The sequence below is a fragment of the Pinus tabuliformis genome, chromosome X, assembly GCF_031772625.1.
Source record: "Pinus tabuliformis cultivar Carrire ecotype Pingquan chromosome X, CPIR1, whole genome shotgun sequence".
In the NCBI taxonomy this organism is placed as follows: domain Eukaryota; kingdom Viridiplantae; phylum Streptophyta; class Pinopsida; order Pinales; family Pinaceae; genus Pinus; species Pinus tabuliformis.
Window position 1 is genome coordinate 1,343,559,003 of NC_142308.1, and position 17,863 is coordinate 1,343,576,865.

At 36.7% G+C, this 17,863-nt stretch overlaps 1 protein-coding gene and 1 pseudogene across 1 annotated transcript; one reads left to right on the top strand and one right to left on the bottom strand.

Annotated features, from left to right (window-relative positions):
• Positions 1-1,081: 1,081 nt before the first annotated feature.
• LOC149145042 (uncharacterized) lies at positions 1,082-9,439 on the bottom strand. The gene is made up of 5 exons (XM_089447233.1): positions 9,055-9,439; positions 8,372-8,975; positions 5,593-5,996; positions 5,022-5,120; positions 1,082-1,630 (listed from the first exon to the last, which is right to left on the bottom strand). Exons 1-5 carry the CDS (start codon positions 9,177-9,179, stop codon positions 1,396-1,398), a joined length of 1,467 nt encoding a protein of 488 aa, XP_089303359.1. The 5' UTR covers positions 9,180-9,439; the 3' UTR covers positions 1,082-1,395.
• A 322-nt stretch (positions 9,440-9,761) lies between these two features.
• The window catches only part of LOC149145043 (glucan endo-1,3-beta-glucosidase 14-like), a 35,082-nt pseudogene continuing 26,980 nt past the window's right edge, over positions 9,762-17,863 (top strand).

Genomic DNA, 17,863 nt, shown 5'->3' on the forward strand with positions numbered 1-17,863 from the left:
CTGGCTTACAGAGGGCTCGACCTTAGAAAGGACTCAAGAGATTAGGATGCAGAGAGAATAACTGTTCAAGAAATCTCTTAACCTCACTCTGATACCATAAAAGAATGTTGAATGAATTAATTCAAAATGAGCATACAGCTCAATGATAATACAGAGATATTTACAATAATAGAAACATCAAGTTTCTATGTAGAATATGGAAACACTCAGTTTCATCTAAGAAACTGCTTAAACGAAAAAATAGCAACAGATAAAAAAATGAGTATTAAATACTAAATAGGAATATTCTAATAATCTTCAAATTTGAAAGTTGAACAACTGATTCAATATGGGAGTTGATCCAAAGGAATATCAAAGAAACTATTAATGAACACAACATGGCCTAAGGAGGCTTGGGAATCGTCAGGGAGTGAGGCCATCCTCTGTCAAAGTTGGCAATCAAAAAGAGGTTGCAATCTCATGCTTAACCCAAACTCTGCCTAATAGATCCAACACCATGTTCAATGACCCCCCGCATCAATATTCCATATAACGCTAAAACTTCGATGGGGCATCAAAGGGTAATCCAACTTTATCTCGGGCAAGAGAAAGGCTCCTCCATGGTTTGCAAATTGCCAAACAGAAACGAAACATGAATTTAGTGGTTGAAGGTGACCATGAACTCCTTAAAGGAGCTATAAAAAGAATTATCAACAAAACTAACTCAACTAAGGTATCAAGAAATTAATGCCTTATGTCAAGATTGGTGAACACAGCAGAGATGATCAAGAAGATTAGAGTGGTAACCCCCTCTCACATAAACCAAAGGGAAACACCCCAGCAAATTGTCTAGCCAAAGCAGAGTTTTCCAAGAAAACTTACTCAATTACTGTCCTGCAAGACTAGACTAATACACGACTACTACAAGGCTAGACTATTAAATTTGGTAGTGTTAGAGGTATTTCACTAATTCATTCTTTGCATAAAAACAGAGTTGAAAAATAGCTAATAAAAACAAAGACTAAACTATGGAAAAATTATACTTAGAATCACTTGTGAATAAAAAAGATGTTTCCATAATAATAAATTCTAATGCATAGTGATTATTTCATTATTTAGATGACCACAACCAATAACACCATTATACTTACAAAGGGTGTTACAAAATGGAAATGAGAGAGACATTAACCATTTTATATGACTCCAGTTCCATGTGTGCATATATGTAAACGAAGTTCAAATACTTCAATGCACATTTCAAAAGGAAATTGAAATACATTTACATGTTATCTATGAACTCCAACATCGACACATTTCTTTTTTCCGTTGCAAAAAAATGCCCATTGCACCATTATATAATATTTGGCCGCTAAATAGGTTACACCAATACGAGAACAAGAGCATTATTGAGGTACTTCAATGTTTTCGCCATACCCACACCTGACCACTTCCGTTGGCCACAGCCAATATGCCATGGGAGAAAGGATGCTTAGATAATCTCGAAGGAATTGCTGTCATCAATGGGCTGTGTAAAGTTGTTGTTATCTTTGTCGATGTACAGATTGCATCAAGAGCCTTTTCCAAGTTACCCATGAAAATATATTTATCATTCCATCCCCATATTGCCCTGCAATCCCGTCCCCATTTTGTTCTGCAAAAGAAACCAGCCAAGTTTAAAACATAACAGAAATTATAACAACACGGTATATATCAACTTGGTAAATATATCAGCACAATAAACGGCTTGCACATACTTTCGCACATCCCTACAAAATGAACATACCAAAGTTAGAACTTAGGCTAAACAACGGACGTAGTAAAAGTTTTTAAACGCACATGAAACACTTGTTGGCTGCTAAAAAACGGGACACAATTGATTCCAACAAACTTTTTATGAACTATGCACTCTGCATCCTCAGATAAAATTGCACTATAACAGACGTAGTAACAGTTTTGAAACGCGCATGTACTTATGCTGCTAGAAAACTGGATACAATTGATTCGAACAAACCTTTTATGAAATATGCACTCTGCATGTATCTCGCCATCTTGAGATAAAATTGCAATATAACAAAGTTTTTTTTTTTCACTTTCATATTGCACGTGGGCAGTCCTTGGCTGTCCTGAACAAGATTTTGTTATATATTACGTAATTGTATACATTTCGGATCCCTAAATTTTAGCCAAAATGGCCAAAAGTGATAATGGTGACTTCTTCACAGAAATCTACCGTCAAGGCAACATATTAGCTGAGGAAGTCTCGTAGCATAAGGCAAACGGTGTGTTCTTACTACCATGTAAAGAGGCTTAAAATAATGTATATTGAATTAGACGTGACTAACAATTGCCATAAATTGAAGAATTCTAGGGTCTAGAATGCTTCTCGTAAAAAGGTCTACTTAAACAAAGACTATCTAACTTATGAATGAAAATTAACTTGCAATCACACCAACATCAGTCAATAGATCAGCCTTTCTCCTATTAGACACCAAACTGAGTTGTGGAATTCAAGGGTTTAGCAGGTTTCACGAATAACCTACTTGTCAACATATTAAAGGCCATGTAACTCGTGTAGAAGAAAGACCTTGCTTACCAGTGAAAGATGAAGATGTTGGTTAGAATAAAGAGAAATTAATAAAGAAAAGATTAGCAAATGAAATGAAAGCGTTAGCCCCATTGGTAAATGGGGTTGTGCTAAGTCCACAAAGGTCAAATCTCATTGAGTCCTTTGGAAGTGTTACCAGCCACCTTACTATTTAAATTGAAGAATGCTAAAAAAATTAGTTTATGAATGTTTCTTTTAGAAAAGTCTTATCCCCCACTATTCCCTGGAGCTGTCCTAGCACCAGCACCCCCATTAGTCACCTAAGTGTATGAGGGTGGGGTCAGATTGTTGTCTGCAAAAACAATAAAATTAAATTAAATTATAGTAATGTCTACAAGTGATCAAAGTAGGTCACTGGAACCCTAGAGTCCAAGTAATAATAGCAATGGTGCCTAGAGTAATTTCAAAGACCAATTTCAAAGACCAGAAATGAAAAACAATCAAAATAAAAAACCTAATAGGGTTAAATCCAAATAAGGAAATACTTTCAATAGTATTGAAGCAATATATCACATCAACCATTGTTTCATATACTATGCATTGTTTGACTAAGCATTTGTTGGATGGCTGTGCATTGTTTGACTAAGCATTTGTTGGAGCCATCTGCCCTTAACTTGGAACCATAATTTCATCTACTAGATTCACATATATTATCATTAAGAAATCTAAATGCATTTCAATTGCACTTTCTCATTTTTTTTAAATTGCCTCTGGAAAAGTCCTAAAGCCTCGAACAGTGAAATCAAGAGTTTATTGATCCAATCAATATGGATTTGAGCAAGCGTGAGCTCATAATCTCTAACATTAGGGAGTCAGCACAATGAATATAGAACGGCAAATAACAAATAGAATACATATAATCATAGATATATCGGTGAGGGCTAGCTTATCAACATTGTACTTTGTAATGCGCATTTTAGAATGGAGGTTTAAACTTCAAACAAAACACACTAATATATCTGCAAGCTGTGCGACAGAGTGCTATCAATTTATGCCAATGGAGTCTATAAATATGTACAACTCTTCCTCTATACAGTAATGCTTAAACTGAACTTTTATTCATGAACATATAATGCGGTAGGGCTCGTCATGCTAACTAGGGATAGGTATTAAACAAGACATTTTTAAAATTACATAAATACACATGTGGATAGTCAAATGGATAAACAACTTGGTAGATAGGTAAAACAGGTTTCAATTCACAAAACAAATATATATGATTACATAGCATATATTTAGACAAGGCTGACAAGCCTAATAGAAGACTACAAACTAACTAAAGAATATCAACAAAAGCATACACGCGTATACTTACATAGGCTATAGTTAATAAAACTTAAAATGCCTTAGTTTTGAATGATTAAAAATTAAAGAAATGTCTCCCTCTGCTCGCACCTACCCGGCTCATCTCCCCTTTTTTCAATTTCTTATCTCTTAGTCCTGGGAGCTATCTTACAGATTCTCTTTTTTTACCTATCCTTGAAAGTGAGATCGGGGATCTCGAAGCTCATCTGCTCTTTTTTAATCTTACCCAGACCTGCCAATAATCCGCGCATTATTACCTGGGCCTTTTCCTCTTGTAGCCAGAAGGAGTCTATAGATCATCCTTGTGAAACCGTCCCTCTTAGAATCCAACCCCATTTTGTGATGGCTCGTTCTGAGCAATGCTTCCATTGCCGCGACCTCCAGGCCGAATTCGACGAGGTCAGAGCTCAACAACGAATTCTGGAAGATCAAGTGCGAAATATGGAAGCTAGGCATGCAGAGCAGATTCGAAGTCTAGAAGCAAAATTCGAGGAGCAGTTCAGAAATCTCCACGCTAAATACCGTACAGAAATGAATTTGTTTCTCCACAGGGTTCACTCGCTTCAGGAGCAGTTCAACGGGCTCAACAACAGATGCATCCATGCCGAGGAGTCGTTGGCAATTCTAAGGGAAATTTTGGAAGCAAAGCAGAAAGAGAAATCAACTTCTTCAAGCGCAAAGCCAATGGAAGCAGATCAGCATCCCGAGGACTCCACTGCGAGAAATACCAGTCATATTTCCATTGACTAACTATGTATTGCAAATGCAAATTTTTGTGTCATCAGTTCGTCCGGATATATAGTAGTACTAGCTCTTTAGTAGTCAGAATTTTCAGAAACCAATTCAGGGATAGGAACCTCATGCTCTATCCTCGGATATGTAATGCTCTCGAAGCAAACTATGTACGGCTCCATGCCTTATCACTTTTTTCAATCAATATATAGCAACCGACTTTGTTAAAAAAAAAAAAAAATTAAAGAAATGTCTCAACCTAGAATGAGCCAGTGCAAAAGAAAAGAAAAGAAAAATGCAAAAGGTATCACTCGAAATAAAACCTACTTGTATCAACCGGAAAAGAAAATAAAACTTTGAAAAACTGTAAACATGTTATGGTGAAGGATGGGAACCATGCCTGAGAAAAGATTTCCTTGTACGCGAGGGGTTGGAATGATATATCAATGTTGTATTCCATGAGTCCAGTCCATTCAATAATCCCACATTGCCATTATAGCTGTTGCACATGAACCCAACATCGTTTCAATTAGACAAGGTCCAAACTCCAAACGAAGAGTTGGGCCCAACAATGATTCCAACAATCATAAAAATGAAGGAAGCATTAGCATTTATGCTTTCCACATTATCTGCAATTTGGTCCATGGCTTAGTCAACGTTTCAAACTGTTTTACCTACGACTCATCGTCCGCCTCAAATGTAAGGATTCCATAGATTAAATCCAGTGTTACGCACTGTTAAAAGTCAACAGAGTTTCTAACACAATTACATGCCACAAGTTTGTATTAGAATTCAGTAATTATGATGATGCTGATTATGTAGTGGATGATATGGTTTTCAATTTAGTTTATCTTATATAATAAAATAGCCTACAATGACTGCTGGGAAAAAATAAAATAATAATAATTAACAAAAAAGTGGATTTATTTTTTCTTTAGACACTAAGAACTAAAAGACTGCCAACTATATACCTTGTTGCAAGGTAGTTTCCACTAGGAGAGAAGTGCGCAGAATGCACTGCCCTATCATGTCTCACAGTAGCAATGCTTTTGAGATGATTCTTTCCCATATTTCTCAAATCCCATATGCTTGCCGTACAATCAGTTGAGCTTGTAGACACTAAATGTGGATTATAAGGATGAAAATCTATAGAATTTATCCTCTTTTCATGCACATCATATGAGTTTGAAACACCCCCAACCCTCAAATCAAGCACCTTCATTTCACCGTGTGCCTCAGCAAAATAAGCGGATTGAAAACCATGTGGCGCAAAACAGATAGCTGAAAGACGCGTATTGTTCGTGTATAGGATATCAAAGACTTCTTTCTCAATATCCATACAACGAATAAACCCATCATAGCTACAAGAGAGGACCTGCACATGCAAAAACATTGGCATTTATCAACTGCATGTGAATAAGTAACAAAAAAAGAGTTCAGATAATTACCCAAAGAACAATAAAAAACTAGTTGTAGCGAGAGTTACTGGCCTTAACCATCTATATATTCTGTAGTGTTCAAACCATTATTCATGATGCACTAGGAATTCAAATTACTGATCCGTTATAAAAATAATAATAATAGGGAAAAAATAATATTAATAGCGCAGATAAAGAAGGAAGAATATTCATGTCAATCGACATCATAAAAATGATTTATCTAACATCTTTCCAAGTGCCGTAGTTACCATATTCACAGATGTACGGCAGACTTTTGTCGTGTGTCCACTTCTGCCCGTAGTCACCATTTATTACGTTCTTTATACAGATTTTTTTCTTTCCTAAGCGTAATATATTATATAAGGAGTATAATGATCAGAATACATTGCCAGACAGAAACTGCAAATGAGCTGGATAACGGACTAAAAATCCATGACAGAAAAAGCCTGATAAAGAGGATGGAGATCCCCGAAAAACATAATTTTGATGATCGTTTAAAAGGACAGTCATTCACTGTAGTAGGGGCCTCAAAATCGGTATTTTGCAAATACATACAGTTTGAGAACTAAGATCCTCCTTGGAGGATACATCAAAATTCCAAGAAGGTGATTGACATAAACAGAAATGAGGACAGCAAGGACAAAATAGACAAAAAACATACCTGACACCAGCAAGATGATATTAAGCTTCAGGTAAAGAGAATTCTGTGATAGAGAACACTTGCTTGTCTGAGATAACCTTCATGTGCCATATACCTGGAGCTGTAAGCAGACCATCCTTTGATAAACTGTCAGCCTTCTTGTTCTGTAACCTGTAAATGTGCTGAATGGAACATCCTTCCATCCTTTCCCATAGAAAAGCAATCCTGTTCATCCAGCCTGCAAGTTGAGGATTGCTAATATGGATCTTTCCCAGAACAAAATCAACCATTACTTTGGAATCCCCAAAAATTGAGACGGACTGAATCCTGTTCATCCAGCCTGCAAGTTGAGGATTGCTAATATGGATCTTTCCCAGAACAAAATCAACTATTACTTTGTAATCCCCAAAAATTCAGTCAACCTTCTTTATACAGATATACATCCTTCTTAACACAGAAGTGCAGCAGATATACAGCCTATGAATACAGATAGAGCCATATTCAGCAATATAGAGCAAAAAAGGGTCAAACTATGATAACCGTATCTTGAGAATTATGTTGGGTACATTGCAGCCATATCTCTGCAATTAGTTTCAGCCCGTAGTCTAAACAGGCCACAATTTCGCCGGGTAACTAATAGAAAATTTGGGATTATTTTTAGAAAATCTGGAGGTTTCTTAGAGGTTATAGAGGTTCTTGATGATGCTGAATTCATTTTTACCATTAAAAAAAACAACAACAACAACAACGATTTAAACACTTCCACAGTTAGATTTTTTCAACAACAACAAACAAAGCCAAATTCCAGCGAGAAATTCACAGTCCCTGCAAAATTGTGGCTTCTGTAGATAAGACCTTAGATTAAGTGCATTTCAGTCGTATCTCGTCCATTACTTCGGACGTGCGTATAAGGACCACAAATTGGGCATATTTCAGCCGTACATATGCCTCTACTTTGGCCGTATTTCAGCCATATCTCGATTGTTTAGGCGTCCTTCAGTTGTAACTCGGCCTTACTTTTGATGTGTTACAACCATATCTCGCCCACATTCGAATCTATACTATTGAACTTTGATATTTCAACAATATTTAGCCTCTTCCAATATATTTTTTTTTCTTTTTTCTTTTTCTATATCATATAAACTTTTTATATCCATATTTATATGGATACAGACATATGACAACTATGATTCTGCCTTAAAATAGCACTATTAAGCAAATCTTGCACTGTTTTATATCCATATTTATATCAATACAGACACATGACAACTACGATTCTGCCTTAAAAGAGCAGTATTAAGCAACATCTTGCAGCCCGTAGGAACAACTTTTACCAAGCCACAATATCCCATGACGATTGTGTCACATCTAAAACATGAATACTAGCTAATTCTAGGTAACGAAACATTGTTTGGTTCATAATGAGGTTAACAAAATGTTGAGTTGTTCACTAGATTTCCATTCTGGTCTTGAGAATTGTTCTTGAGCCGTATTCAAAATGCACTTAAATTACAATTTCAAAATAATTGTTTTGTTCTTGCTCTTGTGATCTGCCCTTGGTAAGTATACAAACTGCATTTGTTAAATTATAATTTCAAAAAGATTGCAAGCAACAAATAAAGAACAACCAGGGACTAAAAATTTAATAACACACCATGGTAAGAATTGAACCTTCTCCACAGAAAAAGGCGCGGTCGCAATTCCTGATAGCTGGGCTGAATGAGGCTGATACATATGAAATCCTTTTCCTTCCTCCTCACAATCAGCATCCCACAGGCTCAAATAGCCTTCCCTGTCTCCACTCACAACAATAACCCTCTCCCTGCAAGGCAAGATATGGACACTGAGTACTCTATTTGGAGCAACCCTGGCTATGTCTTTGGCCTCCAAATTTAGGTCTTCCGGACTAAATTTTGGCCCAACAAGACCTCGGCCTTCCGATTCCCTGTCTTGCTTAGCGCATATCAAATCCGCCGAAGGCTCGTGGTCCCTGAGCTCTCTGAGCCGGTTGAAATAATGATCATAAGAATCCTCTTCCCCGTAGGGTGCATAAGTTTCAGCTAAACGTAGAGGTCCCTTCCTCGAGGATGTGGGGGGTTTCGGAGAACAAGAGCTTGGCGGAGTCAAACCCTCGCGGGGTGTAGCAGGTAGGCCATCACTGCCCAAATCCCCGATTCTGTGAGGGGAGAGACCTCTGGTACGGAGGGACCTTCGAAGTACAGAGGGTTCCGGTTCTCTTTCACGCTTGGGAGGCTTATAAGCCTTAGTCTCCGACCTTCCAAACAGCAATAGTCGTTTAATTATTTTGGCCGCACAAGCTTAGGAGGCATTTGGGGATGGGGAATGGGACTTACTTGGGTTTTTTTGTGGCGGAACGAAGGCGCTCAGCTGTATCGTGTACGCGAAGAGCCGCTAACATCTGTCGGTTGCGCTGGACATTTTCTAACCTCTTGCGTTCGTATTCTGTCATTTGCTCCATCGCTGTTGCTGCAATTCTCTGCGATGGACTACCACAGTGCGTTAAGAGCGAAAGAACTGTTCAGCAGAAGATAGAGGCTTCTTGGGCGAGTTATGCAATTTGGAACGGAAAATGGCGCGAATGTAAAAGGGCCCTCTCTTCTCTTCGTGATACGTGGCACTAGGTTTAACGATTCGCTTAGTGGCTGTTTCATTTTGTACACAAATATTACATTTATTCTCATCCAATGAAATGATATATCATACTGTATGTCATTATTCTCATCACAAAATGGAGTTGTCTATAGTGCGATTTTTTGGAGATTCCGATGACGGAATCCGGCAGAAGAAATTGAGGTTAAATTTTGATTTGTTGCAGTTAAAATGGTTTTTTAACTGCATATTTGGATTCAGCACCCTGAAAAACTCCTGGGACGCTTTGATTGTGCAGAAACTAGCTATCAAACTTACGATTCCAATAAATTGCTGCCGGATTTTGACCGGAAAAACCCACCGGAAAAGCTTCCAAAAAGTCTCATTATAGACAATTGCTCACAGAATTAGCGAAAGTCCCAGATATGCTGAAGATGTTCAATGGTCACCGATGAAAATTCCACAACGGAAGGAAACAAAGATCATTTTATATTTTCGGGAATTTCCACTCAAGGAGCAGGAGATCGTTGCGGCACTGTCATTGAGGATTTTTTCGGTGGGATGAAGAGGACTAAAAATTGGATGCCGGGGAGTACGACTGGAGAAGGGAATGCATGCTTGTCGCGACGGAGTTAGATTTCCTGAAAAGCCCAAGGCAAGCAAAAGGTGGAGTTTGAGGAAATTTTTGTGGGGTATTTTTGTTTAGTCTCTGGGGTTTATCTATTGCCCCTGCAAAGCAATCCGAAGAGCATGGTCTCCTGCTTTTCTTACACCGTCAATCTTGGGCCTCTACCTCCAAAAGAGTGCTCAATTCATAAAAACTATGGAAGCCGACACAAAGCCAACATCGCTAAATTTGAGAAGGGGAGTGGATTTCGTTGGGCATTCATTTTGGTGCTATTAGGTATGCACATTGGAGATAGCGACATTCGATTATACTATTTTAGTGGGCAGTTTCTATTTCCAACCCTATTTTAGTGGGCAGTTTCTATTTCCAACCCTATTGAAACATAAATGCGGTCTGACATGCTAGGGGAATAGTAGTTGCTTTGCATTTATATTTCCCTCAAAGTTGACTTTGGCATTTTAGCAGCAAGGCAACTGCTATTCCCCTTGCATGTCAGACGCATTTATGTTTCAATAGGGTTGGAAATAGGAACTGCCACTTTAGTGTAACTCGTTTGTACTTGTCTCTTGCAGAGGGGTTTAGTGTAACGGGAACGATGGAATCAACTATGGGCAAAAAAACGAACTAGAGGTCACAGAGTTATCACAGTCTTCTCATCTGAGAAATGTTTTGATCTACAACACAATTCAGTGCTCAAGAAGTGGTAGAGACTCAGTGGCATTACATTATGGAATGTTCCGTTTACAAGGATATCTAAATCAAATGCATTGAGACACTAAAAGTGAACAATCTAAGCAATTTGTTTGAAGAGAAGATAATAAGAATCGCATGTTTCTTTGTCATGATACATAGTAGAAGATCCAAGTTGTAGAAGGAAAAGGAGATTTAAGCGCAGTGTTTTGGGTTGTGCAGGGTTTTCTTTGCTAGCTACCCGTGGGTCCCATAGGTTGCTTGGCCTTGTGAATGTGATTAAAATATTATATCTATCTATCCACATCGTTGCTCGACCTCGTTGATGTGATTAAACTATTATATCTATCTATCAACACTCTCTAGAGCACGAGCATGGAGATCATTGTTAGCCTTAGCAATAAATATGTGGCCACAATTAATGTCAGCGAAGACAAACCCCAACAATGGTTGAAGAGGAACGCGGCAGCCTACATCCTCGCGGAGTCGAACATCACAGACGTTCTTATAGGCAATGAGGTCTACTTGGACAACGACACAATACTGGAACAAAATCTAATGGGTGCTCTGAAGAACATACGCTTCACTTTAGTAAGCCTCAGCCTCGAAAACAACGTTAAGGTGTCCACAACACACTCTTTTGAGGTTTTTGGGTCGTCCTTCTTACCTTCCAGCAGTGTCTTCAGCAAAAAGACTATGGCTTATATGAAGCAACTATGGGACTTTCTCTTAACAACTCACACGTCCAATTTTCTTTTTGTGGGTTGATGTGTTAGTTCTATTTACCAAATATCAAGCAGGCAATAAGTTAATGATTAAGCTTATGCAGTGAGCCAAGCCATTTATAGTCAATATAGTAGCTTTATTTGGCAAATATTAAGCACCGTGCGGTAAGCAATGAGTGACTCATAACCTTTGCATATTTCTCTTGGATGAGAATACACTGATATTTAATGGAAATGATGAAAAGATTACAAGGTTTTTTAGCCAATTTAATGTGCTTAATTTGTCAGCATAAATTATTGACTAGGGCAAGTATACTGATGAAGCACAAGTGCACTATATGTGCTAGAAGTTAATTGATGTCGTTAAGATATCTATGTTCTTGTTAAAGTCTAAATTTAGAGTTAATATGAAGATGGTATCACTGATTATATTAAAGAATTGTGCCTTAAAGTTGTTAGCTAATTAGTTTCTATTGAATCAGTTTATGGATGGTTTAAGTGTGATTCTAAGCTTTACTCTTGTTAGACTGTTTTGGATTTTATCTCTGAATTCTATGTTGCGGCCAAGCCTAAATTACTATGTGCTAAAGAGATCTATTATATCAGATTGTAAATGAATGATGTTTGGATTTAATTGTCAAGAAAATGATTGTGACTCTTTTACTCATTAAACTTCATCTAAGCAAGTCATAAATCTAATAAACTGAAAAGCAACTACGCTATGAAAATGAAACAGTGGACTACATTAGGTAGAAAAAAAGGGAAATGATCAAATTGTACCAGATAAAAAGCAAATGAAATAACATAATTAAGCTAGGTATAAAGCAAAGGGAATTGCTTATGTAGACAACGATTCAATTATGAATTCCATCATATTGCATTTCAAACACAGTACAAAGCATCTATGCTAAAGCAATTAAGGAACTCTATGTGCAATTGGTTAAAAACCTGCACTGGTCATAGGGGCCCTCCATGAAACAGTCGACAATCTCCAATCAACCCAATATGGAAAACATAAACCAAGTCTATTACTTGCAAACAAATGTATCAATATGTTCTTAAAAATTACATATATCAGCACGCACCCAAAACACATAGCGACCATTGCTTTTATAATAATTTTCTGTATAACAATACGAGAGTTTCAAGCCTATATATCTTTATTTCGATCCTATTAAATCAAACTATATTGCTAAATAATCGATTTTATATTTGGAAAAGCAAATCGATAAGATTTCGAGAAAACTCGATCTCTGTCCCGACGATAATCTTGCAACTGACTTTGAGGTTGACCGTGTTATCATGTGATCTTCTTGAAGGATTGGCTCGAGAGAATAGGAAAAAATCCACGAGGGGATCATTCCTCATCTATCCATATCTTCCTTGGCCGAGCTAGAGCATTTGAACCCTGTTAACAATGGAGATAGCTGCGAAAATCCGGATTAGCTGCGGAAACAGGCCAATTCTGTTGCCAAATGCATACTTTAACAAAACAATAAGGTATATAGACAAATATGAAGAAGGAGACATTTAAGTGCTTACCTTTAACAAAACCTTGTGTCTATTGCATTATTTAGGTGATAGGTATAAGGAAAAAGGAAGAAGTATAGGCAAAAAGGGTGTCAAGGTGAGATAGTCCTTGGACTCTACAAGGTTCTTAATATTTTCCCCCTATTTCTTAAAGGGCGCTTCAGCAACATCTCTCTAGACTATGCTCTCTTCTAGCCAAATGATGGTGAGGATGAATCCAAGACCAACTTGCTCTATGACAACTTGCTCTAAGCCTAGATCAACGTTCACCGCACTGGGTTGCAGTAAGGTCCAAGTTAGGGTCTCGAAGACCAAATGGCCCTCCAGGTAGGACGACAATGAGGTCATGGCCATGCCAAAGGATGCAAAGGCATACAACAAGAACCTTTTGGAGAGGCTCCACGAGAAGGAGACTCCTCTGCAACCTAATGTGAGCATGTAGGCCTTCAATTTCTTTCTCTTCAATGGGAATTTGAAGCCTTCTCCAACCTTAGAGAGAAATTATGGACTCTTTAAACTAAACATAACCAAGAAGTATGGCCTTGGCATGGAGCCTTGAAGCAACTAGTGTCCTCTTTGTCTTCACCTCCCACTATTGCCACTAGTAATAATAGTAATTCCACCTCCATTACAACTATCACCTCCCCTACCACTGCTACATCCACTATGTCCATAGGTGACAACACTAATTTAAGTTCAGACAATTCCTTAGCCAAGGTAATGCTTTGATAGTTCATGTCGATGTTTTCATCATTTGTGTTTAGGCTTTGCATTTTGCATATCAATTAAGCTATATGCATGTGTTTTTCTCTGCAACTGTGAAAATTAGAATATTTATAAGCATTTTAAGGTTAGGTTTAAGGTTTGAATTTTTTGTAGGATTTGTTTATCTCAGTAGATTTAGAAAACAATCAATGAAAATGAACAATCTTATATTAGGCTCTGATTGTTCCATGAGAATTTGTTCTTCAACTCTCGTAAAGATGGCTTACTAGGCTTTCACCATGAGCTTTTGATTTTGGACAACTTTGTTAGATCCTTTTCCTTGGGTGGTTTAGGGAGCAGCTCTGGCCACCAAAACCAACCCTCCATTTTGGACAACTTTGTTGGATCCATTTCCATGGGTTATTTAGAGAGCACCTCGTGTCACGAAAGCTAACCTTCTATTTTGGACAACTTTGTTGGATCCCTTTCTTTGGGTGATTTAAAGAGTGCCTCGTGTGAAAACCAACCTTCCATTTTGGAAAACTTTGTTTGATCCTTTTACGTAGGTGAATTAGAGAGTGCCTTAACACTTTAAACCAATCTTTTATTTTGGATAATTTTGTTGGATCCTTCTTTTACAGTGAATTAGAAAGTTCCTTAGGGTACCAAAACCATTATAATTTTAATTGTAAATCTTAGATTAACTATAATGATTGAAAGGGTTAATGGTCAAGGTTTTTAGGGCCCCTCAATCTATCTTCTCTATTTATCGAATTCTAAGTGTCAATATTCTTCTCAACGGTTGCAACTTCTCTGCGTCTATTTGGGACAACCTTGCTATGCTATTTCAATAGACTATCAAAATACAAAATAATGCCTTATCCACTCTACAATTTTGGCATGACTCCCCTTTTACTAATCCCATTGTCAATAGAGCATAACAACTCATCCCAAGGTTCATCTTATGGGAGATTTGGACGGAGCGTAATCGACAAACATTTAAAAATATCAGGGCCTCCACATACTTTATTGGCAAGCTATCCTAAATAAAAGGGAAACAATTTCTTCTCTTCCTTGGTCCTCCAAAGATTGGGAATGCAATCAACCTGAAAAATTCATTCTAACCAAAATGGGTCTCTCCCCCTATTCCTTATGGAAAACTCCCTCCTTCCCCAATTTCTTCCCTTCCAGCCCTTCCTTTTGCTCCCCCCCTCGAGAGGACTTCATCAAACTTAACTTCAATGGGGCCTCGAAAGGAAATCCAAGCCAAGCCCAATATGGTGGAATCTTTCGTAACACTAATGGGCAGATTCTTCATGTTTATGAAAAGTGCCATAGGCCTCAAGACTAATAATGTTGTTGAAGTTTGGGCACTTGAAGGAAGGTCTCTCAATTGTTACCACAAACAATTTCACAAGCTTGTTATTGAAGGAGATCCCAAGACCATTATCAACATCTTTCGCAAAATCTAACGTGGATTATATCCTTCCAAAGTCTCTAGGAGTTGGAGGTTGGAAGCTCAAATAGGTAATACCACAAAACTCCTAGCAAAAATCACAACTCCCCTCCTCTCTCATGTTTGTAGAGAAGGAAATGAATTGACCGATAAGCTAGCTAATTTTGGTCTTAGCATAGCAACTCATCCACTTGACTTGCATGGGAGTGAGGACATTTCAAAATCGATTCAAACTCACTGTCAAGATCTGCCTACAAAGGACCTTATCCCTCAAGGAGGGTGCCCAAGAGCGAGTGTCCCCCCCTCTCCCTCCTTGATACGATGGCAACTCACACGAGAGGGGGTTGTGGCTCCCACTATACTTGGCACATTACATGTACTCCCATTACTTCATCGATCATGGCGGAAAGTCGACACAAGGTTAAACGTCATTTGAATACTATAGGCGGCAAAGGGAGGTACAAAAAGATCAACAAGATACTTCTATCATATTCACAAAGATGGATGAAAAAATTGATTATATAGACTACAAGCTAACCATTCTAGCCAAGAGATCAACCAACATCTCCTTCTCCTTAGATGAGGGCAATGACTAGCCAACACGAATGCCTAGTGGTTTGTTGCTTGCACAAGTAGTACTTTTTGTCTTTGCGTATCGATGTATGTCAAGGTTTGGCACAACCATCTTATTTTTATAAGTTTCTATTTACAAAATACTCTAGTTAAACAAGGTCTTAGCAACCTCAAGACTTTGAACTTATGCTATTGGACTAATTTCTCTTTGGGTAAACCAATAATAGAATTTTTTGGTCTATGTAATCCTCATTTAATGTGATGCAAAGTGTTTAACTTCAAAAAAAATATTATAATTGAAAATTCATAAACAATTGGTATAGATTGCTAAGTCATAGTAGAGCTTTTGAACTTTTTGCTTCACCAATATACAATCAATTTTTTAATGTGCTATCCATTTATTTCATAATTCATCCATGAAGATAAAAAATAAAAAACGAGCCTTATGAAAACTTGTAAAATGTACATCTTTCATCTTTTGGGCTATATGAAAACTTTGTAAAATGTATTTTTGGTTGGTGAATGAATCTTTGTTATTCGAGGGCCTACATTACAAGACCATGCCACAAGAAAAATATAGGTGTCAAATAAGTATAAAGTTGCCTTTTGAACTTTCTATACAACCAACTTAAAATAAAAAAATTTCGTTTTTATTGTCCTCTATTCTATTTGTTTGATGATCTATCTTTAGGAAAAAAATGTGAAGATTTTTATAAATGGTTTGTAAATATATGTGTCAAATAATTACATGGTTACCTTTTGAACTTTCTATACAACCAACCATTAGTTTTTATTGTCCTATATTCCATTTGTTTGATGATCTATCTTTAGGAAAAAAATGTGAAGATTTTTTATATATGACTCAAATCTTTTATTGTTGGTGGTATAAAAATTGGAAGTCGTTTGTTTTGGCGGCAAACAAATAGTTGTTAATATATGACTTGCACTCTCCTAAGCCAATGTAAAAATGTAGGTGTCTAACAAATAGAGATTTACATGTTTTTAATAAGTAGAGAAATGTAGGTGTCTAATAAATAGAGACTTGCATGTGTTTAATAAGTAAAGAGTGTCCTTTTGGGCTATGTGACTCACTAATTTTAAATAAAAACTATTGATTTTAATATGTTCTCATTTTGTTTGATAATTATTTCTCAGAACAAAAAGATGGGAAGATTTTTGAATTCTTGCTAAACCTTTTATTTCTCGGAACAAAAAGATGTGAAGATTTTTTAATTCTGGCTAAACCTTTTATATTTTAATTTTAGCCACTTAGACTCACTTAGACGAGGTATCACAAGATATCACGTCGTAATTTATCATATTAATGTTTTCTTTCAGAGAGAAAAAGCAGTATGATTTATATTAAGGATATATAAATATCAGAGATACATTCAGAGATACATCTGCTGTTCAGAGAATGTCCAAAAAAGCAACAGCATTTGGATTTATCATATTAATGTGTCAAACATGTTTTCAAACTTCAAAGAATTAAACACAATTTTTTGTGAAGAAAATGTATTTGACTAACAAAATGGTTTGTTTGTTTGATCTTTGCTCTTTATGAGTAAGAATTTTATTTATAATTTTATACGAGTTGTTTTTAGTGATATTTTTTGGAAGTTTTTCCGATGGGTTTTTTACAGTCTAATTTCTCTAAAATCTAGCAGAAATTTATTGAAATCACAAGCTTGATGGGTAACCCCTACACAATCGAAGTGCCCTAGGGGTTTTTCAGGGTGTTGAATCCATATATACAGTCAAAAAACCAGTTTAAATAACACAAATCAAGATTTCACCTCAATTTTTTCCGCCAAATTTCGGCACCGGAAAGTCCAAAAAATCGCACTAAAGACAACTCCAATTTTATATAGCGATTGTTTTGGAGGAAAATTGAAATCTTTGAGTTATAAATTTTATTTTTGTTTTCATGTATTTGTTATTTTTTGTAAGGCTTTATTATTTTAAAACTATTTTATTTGAGCTTTAGTTTCGTCTATTTGTGGCATAATCTGGATATAAAAATGGAAATAAAAAGGTTCATTGGTGGCATAATCTGGATATAAAAATGGAAATAAAAAGGTTCATTGGTGGCATAATCTGGATATAAAAAGGTTCATTGTTTGTTTTGCTATAAGAACTAGAAGAAAGAGAAGTTTTGAACTATAGATTTTTCTTTGATCTCATACATTTGCTAATTTGTGTGCTATAAAGTTAGGGTTTTATTAGTATATGTTAAGATTTTGTTG